The sequence below is a fragment of the Hoplias malabaricus genome, chromosome 8 (genome assembly GCF_029633855.1).
Source record: "Hoplias malabaricus isolate fHopMal1 chromosome 8, fHopMal1.hap1, whole genome shotgun sequence".
Taxonomy (NCBI): domain Eukaryota; kingdom Metazoa; phylum Chordata; class Actinopteri; order Characiformes; family Erythrinidae; genus Hoplias; species Hoplias malabaricus.
The window spans coordinates 17,586,245-17,599,163 of NC_089807.1; the positions used below are offsets into that span (position 1 = coordinate 17,586,245).

General features: G+C 36.1%; 1 protein-coding gene across 2 annotated transcripts; it reads left to right on the plus strand.

The window, feature by feature from the left end:
• The first annotated feature begins 567 nt into the window (after nt 1–567).
• zgc:110319 (uncharacterized protein LOC796111 homolog) lies at nt 568–10,336 on the plus strand. Of its 2 annotated transcripts, XM_066679013.1 has the most exons (9): nt 568–668; nt 2,219–2,378; nt 5,918–6,012; nt 6,981–7,116; nt 7,448–7,514; nt 7,622–7,733; nt 7,852–7,915; nt 8,354–8,528; nt 8,694–10,336. In XM_066679013.1, the coding sequence occupies exons 2-9, from the start codon at nt 2,263–2,265 to the stop codon at nt 8,760–8,762; spliced, it is 834 nt and encodes a 277-aa protein (XP_066535110.1). In that variant the 5' UTR covers nt 568–668; nt 2,219–2,262; the 3' UTR covers nt 8,763–10,336. The 2 variants fall into 2 exon arrangements, with proteins under 2 accessions (XP_066535110.1, XP_066535111.1); XM_066679014.1 differs by lacking the exon at nt 2,219–2,378 and having other exon boundaries at nt 569–668.
• The last annotated feature ends 2,583 nt before the right edge of the window (nt 10,337–12,919 follow it).

Sequence of the window (12,919 nt, forward strand, 5' to 3'; positions counted from 1 at the left end):
ATAATAACAATAATAATAATAATAATAATAATAATAATAATAATAATAATAATAAAACTGAAGTATGGACATTTTTTCTTCTTTTGACCTAAAACATTTTTCATGTTTTCATCAGGTATTAGAAGCATCAGGTCATGAGTCAAAATTCAAAACTCTTCATCATTACAAAGACATTTATTGAATTAATTTGATATTTGTCGAATTAATAACGAACTCAAATAAATGTCAACATCCCTGAATCCCACTTGGATTACTTATCCCTTTGTATAGTGTATGTCATGAAACTGATTATACACATGGCTTTCTATTAATCATGTCTTTACAAAAACTATTCTCTGTTTGTGTGCGTGAGACTGTGGAGAGATTTGCATCAGAACAATTTTAATGCCCATCATTCGTGATTTATTAAGAACTTCCATTTAGTTCACTAATACAATTTCACGAGAAATTAGCATTATATTTTTAATGGTATCACTTTTACAAGCTTTCAAAATATTATGTCTTTCTTTTTTTCCCTTTTTTTTAATAAATAGTTAGTACTTTGATTTTCAGGAGAGAAACGGTGAGCTCCGTTGGGTCCTAAATTTCAAAACAGATGAAATGGCGGCGGCTGTAAGATGGACTCTGCTGCAGTTTGTCGGCTCTCGGGTCTCTGCTCCTCGGATTAGGTTCGTAAACAAACAGCACTACTGTATGTTCAGAAACTTTTTTTCAGAACATTAATACTGAGAACAATGTGGGAAAGGGACTATGTTCAGTGAGTGCAGATTTCGCTGCTGAGCTCAACTAACATTAGTAAACGCACAGTGCTGGGGAGGTTAGCGTTAATTCACAAACACCGGAGAAATGTAATTTCATTAATTGGAACTGCCGAACCTGCTTTTGGTTATCGCGTTAGATGTAGGAGCGGAGTTACACAAGCACAAGGCGTCGCTATAGATAACTTGTTCAGCAGAGCCCGGTTCGACGCAGTGAGTTAGCTATCACTAGATTTAGCTATCATCTGCTAAACTTACACAGCAGCTAAAATAGCTAAATCATTACATCAATTCGAGAAGTAACAAACTGCGGAGAAACTAAAGACGCATGTTTATGCGAACGTACACGATGATTAAAAATAACGTTGCTCTTAACAATTGCCACTTTAAACAAAACAGTACAGAACTCAGTGAGTGCACGACACAACTCAAGCCTAATGTCAGAGAGAAAAGAAAGAACCATGAAAGTATGGAGGATGAAAAATGACATAAGTAGAAATAAATGTACAAATTAATAAATGTTTTTGTCATGAAAAAACGAGTATTATATTGTCATGAATAATTGTATTTTAATTTCTGTGTTTCTGCAGCGTTTATATGTTAATTAGGTGGGCGTTCCTAACTTCTCTAAAACAGGATTGTTTCCATAAAGCAAATCAAATTCACTTTTTATTTGGATAACATGCTAAAAAATTGCTGAAAAATGCTGAAAATTAGTAGGGTTTTATTCCAGATTAATGTTACATTTCTGTAGTCTTTCTAATTCTTAATGATAATGTCTCTTCGATGCATCTGTGCAAACCTGCAGAATTGAAAAGGTGAAAATTTGATTGGATGTTTAATGTTTTAGGCATTAAGAAACATTTTCCACTCAAACTTGATAATGTTAAACCCATGGATGACAATATGGTGTGTAATTACAGTAGTACTGCATTATTTTAGAAACTAATATATACTTCATTTAAAAGAGTTTTTAATGAATGCTACATTTTTCTTTGCAGTCTGTATTTATTTATCAAAAACACCCTAATCACATCAATGTAGGTTTCAGTAGAAAATTAAAATGTTTTAGCAGATAAATCTGCCTTTTCATGTCTCTGCAAGAATAGATGTTTGACATCGCTCAATTAATATCTGGTTCAAATTTCCTATATTTTTATTAATTATACAAACTTAGCACATGAAATTAATTAACCTAATCCCGGACCTGAATTATCTTTATCATTAATTGGTATGCTGATTCTTACTTTTGCAAATTACATTCTTTAAATAAGACATCATATTTTAACCTAATTAAACCTTAGGTGTTACGTGTTTATAAAACCATCACTTGCCTGTCAACGCACGCAATTTCCCTAATATTTTTTGCCCCAGAAGCCCACAGATGCTCAATGTCCAACATACATTTATACTAACCTTTTGCTCTTGTCATCTCATCCACCTTGTTCTTTCACTGGCAGGTGAGGAGATAAGTGAGCTGTTGGACTATGGTTGGATAACAGAGATGTCACTCAAGCAGGGAGTGAATGGCTTTTCCCAAATATGGCAATTTAATTTCAATATCACATCTTTATATCACAAGCGGTCCATTGTTGGACTCTTGAACCATGGGATAGATAAGTGAGTTACTGTACCCAATGGTGAAAATGTGGTACTATATAGCTGCTGTAACTGAGAATGAGATTTACTTGGAATGAATGCAGCAGAGTACATCATGCTTGTGCACAATTGTGCCAAGGCTGATACAATGCATTGAGGGTACTCTGTCTGATGTGGTGTTTATTTTAAAACTTTAACACTTACTTTCCTGGACTAGTGTTCAACTGATATATCGGCCGATTTTTGGCATTTTTATATAATCGGCATCGGCCGATATATTAGAGCAAGAGGCTGATATTTACACAATGCACACAGGCAAAGCTGTGGGCAGCTCCATCATTCTGGCTGAGCGCCCCTAGCCTCCAACCTGTAACTGCATGCCGTCTCATCAGAGAAAACATTTTTTTTTCTCTTCTTCATCTGTCTGTTTGTTACTGACTGTTCTTTGTAACATACACTCAATAATCTGCATCATAAACGAATGAGTTGATAGTTGTAACCTAGAAACCCAGCATTCTGTAGCCCCTTATTTCGCTCATTGGTCACTGGCACCTAGCAAAATCACACATTGTTATATCTGTCAGTGTATCTCAAGTACTACAGGTCCAAAGTTGACAGTCAGTGTACAAAATTAAAGCTCAAAGTCACTGCTTTTCATTGATTTAATCATTTTATATATGTAATCCCACTCGATAAATAAGTATTTTTGGTGGAAATATACCTTGCTAGGAAATTATGAAAAAATATTACTGACGGTACGGATTTTCAGATTTTTCACGGCGCCACATTTGAGTCAGTGTGTACATATCATACACCAATCGAACGAGCAGACTCTCCGGATCACGAAGATATACACTAAAATGTAGGACTAAGGAATTAAAGCAAAAAAGAAAGATATTCCAAAGGTTTCTTCCTCATCAATGACAAAACCGCTGCTTCTTGAAGCCTGAAGAGCCCACAAGCGGCTCACACACAAAGTTAGCACAGCATCGCTTACCTTAGATAGTCCCCTTCAAAATGAGACTAAAACTTCTCCGTCAAACCGTTCGTGAGTAATCCTCATGTTTGTGTCAAGAGTACTGGCCGGGAAAAAAATCCCCCAAAAATAGTACACACTTTCAAAAACTATTTAAAATATGATCCCCGTGGAGCTACGCCATGTCCCACCTACTCAGGCTCTCAGCTTTCCAACGACATGTCAATCAAGTCTGTAGACCAATCGGGGCAGAATTATGGCGATGCGCAACCAAGGAGGAGGGACAAACACACAGCAGAGCGCATATGTTTTCAGCGTTTAACAGACCCAGACTCAAACGGTTCTGTTTGACAGCCACAAGCTCCACAAACAATAATCTTGTATTGAAAGCTTAGATTTATTTTACTAGTTATGTTTCCCCCACTGAGGACATTTAAATACAGCAGGGGTGTGGGGGAGGTTGCCTTGCTCTACAGCCAATCAGGGTGCAGCTCTCGCCTTTTAACACGTCAGTCATTTAAAGGAACACTGTACTCTGTGAGAAACAAGTGTAAACATCAGAAATAAACTCAGTACATCAGAATAAAACACACCATAACTAAGGGTTTTTACTGTTGGTGAGGGGTAAATGGCCACTTGGTGAGGGACAGGAGACTAGTTTCTCATAGAAAGTAAAGAAAAAAAACTAAGATGTTGACATTAGGTCTAGACAAGATATATACACTGTATTTTTGCAGTAAAAGTAATCATTTTACTTATGGAGAGCTTGGGGTCTAAAGAGACACTTGGAGAGGCCATCTGTCCACTGTCTGCTCCAGCTTCAATAACTTCAAATCAGCAGGAGGTATCAACACCAAATGTAACCTGATGAAAGTAGACCCCTGGAGACACAATTTTAAAAAGAAAAAAGTACTGGGACTCATGAACTCTTCAGTTTATAGTCACATTTTCTTTCCAAAAAAAAGCAACGCCTACATTTTTAAGCTTTTGACCACTTCATATATATATTTCAGGACCTCTAAATGGTTTCTTTTACGAATTTGAAGGGTTTTCTGTAAAAAAAAATAAATCGTGATAATGCCTCTAGTTTATTCGCTGCCTGAGGAATGGGAATATCAGCTTTACATATCGGCCATCGGCGACCACTGCTGTCTAAAAATCGGCATCAGCATCAGCCATCAAAAAACCCATATCGGTCGATCACTATCCTGGACTGGATGATGGTACCTACTCTTGCATGGTGTGTTACCTATTTAATTAAGATTTAATTTCAGATCCGGAGAATGAGAAATAAAATAAGTCCAACCCAAACTAATAAATATAAATAAAATCAAGCCGTTAATGGTGTCATTTTAAAGGCCAGAGAGTTATTGCAGGGCAGGACGTGGGAGAGTGAGAGCACTCGAAATATATCTACCCCAAAAAAATAATAAATAAATAAGTGGCAGGACACTGTGCTAATGCATTAATAAAGTGATTTTATTTTTTACATGTCCCTTTAAAACTCCAATCAGGAGCTGCTTCAGTTTTGTACCTAATGTCAAGAGCATAATTTTATGACTACAACCCTGAAATGCATAAATAATATGTAGAAAAATTGTTTTGAGGTCTGTGTCTGTGAAATTCTGGGTTTTATGATTTCCCCTATTCATGGGTTGCAGCTGACATCACACTCGGATTTGGACAGAATAGCAGAACAGCGCATTAGATAGAGATACTAGTTTTCCATTAGGTCATATAACAAAAATGTTAATGTGGCTAACCTGTTTTAACTGGCTTTTTCTCCTCATTATACTACACAGTGCAATCCCTTACCTTTTTACTATAATGAGGGGAAAAAAGACATTTTCGTCACTAATGAAAAAATGTTAGCACATCACTTTCTAATGCCTTTTTCTGCTCTTCAATTTGAATCTGAGTGAGTTATGCATACACATCATATAGAGGGTTCAGTAATAGTCTTATCTCACTCATGTTATGTCAAGTGTGTAAGAGACTGCAGACACAAGCCACATATTCCATTGTCTCCATCTTCTCTTAGAACGGAACAGATTATTTGAGGATAAGGCTTTATCGCCACTGTCTACCTAAATTATTTCTCTGGATTTAAAATAAATTATGCTGCGTTTAAGTGCAAGCCGGGTGTTAGATGTCTATGACTTCAGCACTCACAGTGCTTTGTATGTCAAAATAATAAATAGTGAGGTTTAAAGTTCAATGCTACCTGTCGAATGAGCACTGTAACATCTTATCTGTAACATGTACTACATAGGAAGCTCCTTGATTGACTTACACATTTATTTGCTTCACATTTGTAAACAGAGCTCTGTTCATCTGTAAGGGATTCATATATCTCATTTAATTTTAACGTCTGACAGAGACAATAAGACAATTTAATATCAAAGTTTATATTTCAGTCGTGTGCTTGAGAAATTAGTAGTTCCTCAATATGGTGGCTACTCTGTACTGTGCCATCCACTGCAACCCATGGATATTTCCAGCTAAAGAAAGTTTATACATTGTTTTGCCTCTTACATGGATAAGTGCGTAATATACAGTCAGTAATACAGACCTTTCTTTGTAGGTTTTCAGTGAAAGGTCGAAGTCAGTGCTACTCCCAATGGTTAGCCTATAAGCACAACATACGCCCTCAACATTCAGAGAACAAACACATCTTGGGTAAGAGACCTTTTTCTTATATGCAGTATCCCTAAATATTGTTTGGACAATAATTTTAACCTTTTTATATGAATTTATTCATATCACTTCATAAAATGTTTGACACATTTCTGTTTACTTAAGAGAATGTGTTTTTATCAAAACAAAGAAAAGTAGATTTTTGTGATTTTATTCCCAGACAAGGAATTAAGCTTAGTTCTGGACTACAAAGCATTTTGGATTTTTTTTTCCCTTCATTGAAAGGAGAATATAGTCCAGGACTAGGCTTAATGGGGCAATCTATAATGTTGCCACCAAGCGTTTTTAAATTATAATTTAAACCCTAATATTGTTTCAAAACAGTGGAGAGAGAGCCCTGCTACCTCCTCCCCAGATATGAAGCTTGACTAGTTTGAGGAAAACTACTTCATTTCTATTACTGTCCAGAGAACAGTACCTTTTTGGATACAAGTAAGTTCAGGACTGACAGGGAACATTCTGGCTGGTTTTAGTTTTAGAATACCTGTTGTTCTTTTGTGTATGCCACAAATACAACTTAATTTGTAGGAAGAGTGTAAGCTCTTGTGTAATAATATGCAGACACATTCCATTTATACTTACATTAAATGTGGTCCAAGTTCATCTTGTTCAAAGTGCATCATTTGCTAATGTAAGATGTAAACAGGCCAGAAGAAAGAGTATTGTGACGCACTAAGGTTTTCCTTTGAGAAGAAGGAAAGAACGGTGAACTGGTTTTCTATTGGGATAATGAACTCAGAAATGAGACATGGCATTTTGAATACAAACCTGCAAAATAATTTTTCTTTGCCTTTGAATTGTGTTTTTACAAATATTTCTTTTGTTTCCTATCATAATGAAGTTAATAAATGTGTCACAAATTTCAAAATATTTTAGTTTCTCAGTTTATCTATGCATATTATATATTTGCATTTATATAACTCATGTCCGATGTGTGCTTTCATTGGCAGCACGGTGTCTTTCAATTTTGACACAAGACACACCAAACCCCAGGAGTTTAAAATTTCTTCCTGGGAAGCCTGTGTTGGGAAAAGGAACTCTAGATTTCCCAACTTCAAGTTCGGCAGAGTCTTCATCTTTAGCAAAGTAAGCACACTTTTAAGTTAGTTTAATGTTACAGTTGCTGTGTCTTACTGTGTGAACAGTCAGTCATTTAGATAAGATTTCGCAATTGCTGTACAGAAAATATACCACAATAGACAGTAGCCAGGACAGTTTATCAATGGTTTTACAGTTATTCTGTCATGCTGTCCTTGGTCACTTGCGTTCAGAAAGATCAAGTACTCTCAGTGCGTGTTGTGTAAAAGCTGATTGTTTGTAAAATCTGATATGAGTTTTCAGTGTCATCTTTTTTAATTAAACATCTGGCATATAATTCTTGGAAGTCCATGTCTTAATGTTTCCTTTATTTCTGAAGGAATCTTTTTCAGGTTGAAGGGGTGAAAAGTGTGTTCCTTGGCCCAGATTTCATCACACTCACCAAGGTCTCAGTCAAACATAGATATGTTTTTTAATGTCTGTATTATAGGTAGCCTGAAAACAGTAGATGAAATGGGTGCTTATCTAATGTATGTACTATATGTGATCTTAGACAGATGATGATGTGGAGTGGACAGACATTAAACACCATGCAGTTGAGATTATTACAGAGTTTTTTGAGAGTGGAGAACCAGTCACAACTGGCGTGACACATCCCGAGAACAGTAAGAGAACGACTTTGTTTTTTCTCATAATGCTAGAGCAATGATAAGGAGAAAAAGAATCTGAAAAAATAAGGGATATTAGTGTTCTGTTAACATTTTGTGTTATTTGTCTTTGTAGGTGTCTCAGAGGAGGATGATGATATTGTATCAATGATTAAAGAACTTTTGGACACAAGAATAAGGTACTCTTATCTGTGTTACAAAGGAGATTTGCATGTGTAATAGCTCTGAGTACTGAATGATTCGTGAATAACAGTTCCATTTACATAGCACTTTTTCTAGACCACCAAAGTTCCTTTTGCAATTGGCTCACTCACTCTCACTGTTTTGTTGTGGCTTTTGTGATAATGTATTGTGGAGGTCATTGTAGCAAAGATAATTTCACAGATACCCATAATCTCACAATTGAATTGTCTCATGCTATATTGGAGAAGAATGAATGAGTCACATTTAAGAAAGATCTGTGACTTTTTGAAGCTAATGTAATGTTTCCCGTGACTAAAGCTTACAAAGGCAGATTCTAGACCTATACCGTGTTGTTTTGACATTTGTTCAGATAATACCGCTGAGTGTATAGAATGATCAAACTGAAAGGGTACGCTATGTCCTCTCCCTCTTAGGCCCACTGTACAAGAGGACGGTGGTGATGTTATCTTTAAGGGCTTTGAAGATGGGACAGTGAAGCTAAAGCTTGTTGGCTCCTGCACAGGATGTCCCAGCTCAACGGTTACACTTAGAAATGGTATACAGAACATGTTACAATTCTACATACCAGAGGTGGATGATGTGGAACAGGTAAAAAATATGAATTTATACATGATTAGTTTGCTGTGATCACAGTTAGCCCACCTAAGACAATGATTTTATGAGGAAAGCATGTACTGGACACAAATGCACTTGCAAATTTACTATTCCCTGTTGCTCATATTCATTTTTACATGCTGTAATATTTTTCTTCAGGTTGAAGATGAAGTGGATGAAGTCAATATGAAGGTGTTTTCAGAACTGGAGCAGAAATTAAAAGACTGACAGATCATTGAGTAAATACTGAGAGAATTACAAATCATGTACATGGGGAAATATAATGACAGTTACAATATACAAATCTATTTGGACTTCTGTATCATTTGTATATCAACAATGTTTTGAGCTTTTTCTGTTCTTCAGTTATTGGAGTTTTTGAAAGACTGACAAGGCCAGACTTAAAAAGTAATATTCATTCAGCTTTCACGTATATATGTACTGTATGTTATGTTTTTTTTTTTTTTTTTTTTTTTGCACTCCCTTTACCAAGCAATTGGGTTCATTTGATGTTTGATATTTTCATGGAAGACCAGATAAGCCCACTCTAAATTAAACAAGCATGTAAACATTTTTGCGCAGCTATGGATATAGCTTGATATAACTGAATGGATGGATTAATACATATTAAAAAAAATGAGCACTTACACTCTGCTATACTGCTCGTTTCTGGAAATGCCGAATGCAAAGGTAAACATGAAGACGAGTTAGACATTTCAGATTTCTAAAGCATTTATTTATTTACACACACACATTCAACCATAACATTATGACCAATTCCTTGTTTCTGCACTCTATTCGCTCAGCTCCACTGACAAGATAGGAACACTTTGTAATTCTACAATTGCAGACTGTAGTCAATCTCTTGCTCTGCATACCTTGTTTGCTCCCTTTCACCCTGTTCGTCAATGGACAGGACCTCCACACAGTAGATATGATGGTGGTGGACCGTTCTGAAATGTGCAATGAAACTGATGCGGTTGTGGTGTGTTAATTTGTGTTAATGTGTTGTGCTGATAAGAGGGGATCAGACAAAGCAGTGCTGCTGGAGTTTTTTAGCCCTGGGGCCACTCACTGTCCACTCTCTTAGACACACCTACTTTGTTGATCCACCTTGTAAATGTAAAGTCAGAGACAGTACCTCACCTGTTGCTGCACAGTTTGTGTTGGACGCCCTCCAGTCCGTCATTAAACACGTGATGCTGTTGACTATTCTCAGTCCAGCACTGACACAAGGTTTTAAAAAATTGAGCAGCTAAAAGTTAAATAAAAAAAAAAGTTATCTTGGACACTATATTAGTCTCCTCTCACATTTTTACTCAGAAATACATGAAAAATATATAGAACATCTGATTACTTTTAACATTTAACTTGATCATATGAGTGTAGAGCCAACTTGTAACTCAGCAGCACCTAAATAATAAAAATGCAAGTTGAAGATAATTTTGATATTCAAATTAGATTGCACAATTATTTCTGTATAATGTACCGCTTGTAGCAACCCTCAAGGCAAGTCTTAGTTTTCTTGAAAGTAAAATATGGCAAATTTTAATAGCATTTGTTTGCTATCTTATTAAACTTTATTAAATCAGGATTTTGATTCCTTGGGAGATGTCGATTTGTATTGCACAAAATGTTGTTAAAGGAATTGGTTTATTTACTGTTAATATAGTGGTGATATAGTTATATATTTTTTTTAAAAAGAAGAATCAGTCATTAGCCTGCTTAAATGTCTGCATTGTGTGCTGTTAAACTGTTTGAGAAGCAGTGTACCTATAAGTATGTCAATGAAATAAAACAATCTGACCCTTTTGTATGAGTCTTTTCTTAAAGATTGCAAAAGGTACAATGCAGTCTACTGAAGGTACACTGCAAGTACAAATTGAAATCCCATGTTTGCATTTGTTTTCTTTTAACTGCCCTTCAAGGTTACAGGATTATTTCCTTGGGTTTGTGACAAAAAAAAACTTAGTGTCATAAGTTGCCTTTTTGAAATTTGTCTTTAGAATACTCAGCCAAGGCATAGATTGATTTAGTGCATGATTCATATTCATCATCATTATCTTTTCCGCTTATCTATGTCAGGGTCGCTGTGTGCATGATTCTTCTAGCATATAAACACACCACGTAGCCATGATATTTTAAGTTTGTTATTTTAACCAAAATCTTTCACGTAGGGGAGATTTTAATACTTGCAGCCTTGTGTTTTTAGTGTTAGGAGTCTTGCCCCTACATTAGTGGTGTAGCATGTTGTACTTACCCTAGGGCGGTAATGAACCCACCTCAGATAGTAAGTATACGTTGGTGTAACTTTGGCAAATAATGTTGGGCCAACGACATTTTGGCTGGTGTGCCTTACGTTGGCTGTCAACTTATGTTTGATGTTGACCCTACATTGGCATGATGTTGGGTGTCAACCTATGTTTGACAATGGGCCTACGTTAGTCTGAAGTTGGCTTCTGACCATCTTGCATTATCAAGATAAGATTTTTGTAACAATGAAACCTTCAGAAAATATATGACTTGTTAACTTTACATACATTTCCAAACACTACAAAGTTACAGTATATGTTTTTTAAATCAAAATTTCTTTTCAAATAAATCTTTATCAAGAAGGAGACAATCAACAATAAATGCTTGAGTTTGGAATATAATTTATTAATGACTGATTAACATTTTCACTCACAATGATTTATAATAATAATAAATAAATGATAACAGTTTACTATATATATATTTTTTTCAGAACAAAGTCTCTGTACAATTAATATTAAAAAATTAATGTAATATATATGTGAACATAACATCTGTATTAAATACAGTGCATGGATTCTTCCCACTGAGTCACAGAAAGAAAAAGACATGAAATCTAGAGTAAGAAAGGTACAGTTCTTGTAGAGATATCAGTTAAACTGTTAAATCAGTTAAAATTCCATTTTATTTCTGCATCATACATTTAATTCATGCATGCTAAAAAATATAAATTGTATTACTACTGTATATATACACACAACTATATATATCAGAACATTAATTTTATACACTGATACAAATTTAAAATCTAAATGAATCACACAAAGATAACGTACTGTACATTCATTCATTAAAATTAGATTAAATTTGTCCAGAATAAATTTTCAGAGAAAATTGCATGTGCAAGGAACACGACGAGCCCAAGTATGTCAGAGTTGTATTCACTGAAATGTGTTATCTATGGGAAAGAAATTGTAATGTTTTCATGTGGGTTTAAAATGTTCTGACATGATGAGCGATTATCAAAGCCCTGCAATAACTAGAGTCAAACTGAACTGTGTTCTGTTCAATATACTGACTAACTCTGACTCAGAAGAACTCAATATGGTGCAGTGACACATTTGCGGTCTGCTTGGACAATCTGTAGTCAACACACAATGAAACAAATCAACAGATGCGGTCTCCAGTGTAATGAAGCAGTAAAACGCAAGATTGAGTGTGTTTACAAATTTTTAAAAGATACTTTTAGAAGGGGGAAGTTGTGACCTAATGGTTAAAGAAGCAGGTTTGGGTCCAGAAGGTCACTTATTCAGTCCCCACAATCACCAGGAAGTTAGTGTAAGGCGAGTGGAGGAATTGTCACCTTCCCTTAACAACCGTTAACCAGCATTCTGAAACTACAGGTGAAACCTTTACCAAAGTTGGGGCAATGTATACTTGCTATCTGGGTAGTCTGCTGTAAAAGTCAGTTCTATTACCCACACAGACTGATATATTTAAAGTGTTCATTTTTTTAATTTGATGATTATAACTGACAACTAATGAAAACCCCACAGATGTATGCAAAACGAGTTTCAGTGTCGCATTCCTTGTGTCAAGCCACTCTTGAACAAGAGACAGCGTCAGAAGTGTCTCACCTGGGCTAAAGACAAAAAGGACTGGACTTCTGCTGAGTGGTTCAAAGTTATGTTCTCTGATAAAAGTAAATTTTGCATTTCCTTTGTAAATCAAGGTCCCAGAGTCTGGAGGAAGAGAGGAGAGGCACAGAATCTACATTGCTTGGGGTCCAGTTTAAAGTTTCCACAGTAAGTAATGGTTTGGGGTGCCATGTCATCTGCTGGTTTTGGTCCACTGTATTTTCTGAGGTCCAAGGTCAACACAGCTGTCTACCAGGAAGTTTTAGAGCATTTCATGCTACCTGCTGCTGATCAACTTTATGGAGATGCAGATTTCATTTTCCAACAGGACTAGGCACCTGCACACAGTGCCACCAGGGGTGGGGCAGCAGGTAGTGTCACAGTCACACAGCTCCAGGGGCCTGGAGGTGGTGGGTTCGATTCCTGCTCCGGGTGACTGTCTGTGAGGAGTTGGTGTGTTCTCCCCCCCGTGTCTGCGTGGGTTTCCTCCAGGTG

Excerpts from the sequence above, each read along its gene's own strand:
- zgc:110319 (XM_066679013.1), top strand. The coding sequence starts at position 2,263 with ATGTCACTCAAGCAGGGAGTGAATGGCTTTTCCCAAATATGGCAATTT. Across the intron at positions 2,379-5,917 it reads TTGAACCATGGGATAGATAA|GTTTTCAGTGAAAGGTCGAA; the intron begins GTGAGTTACTGT and ends CTTTCTTTGTAG. Across the intron at positions 7,117-7,447 it reads GAGTCTTCATCTTTAGCAAA|GAATCTTTTTCAGGTTGAAG; the intron begins GTAAGCACACTT and ends TTATTTCTGAAG.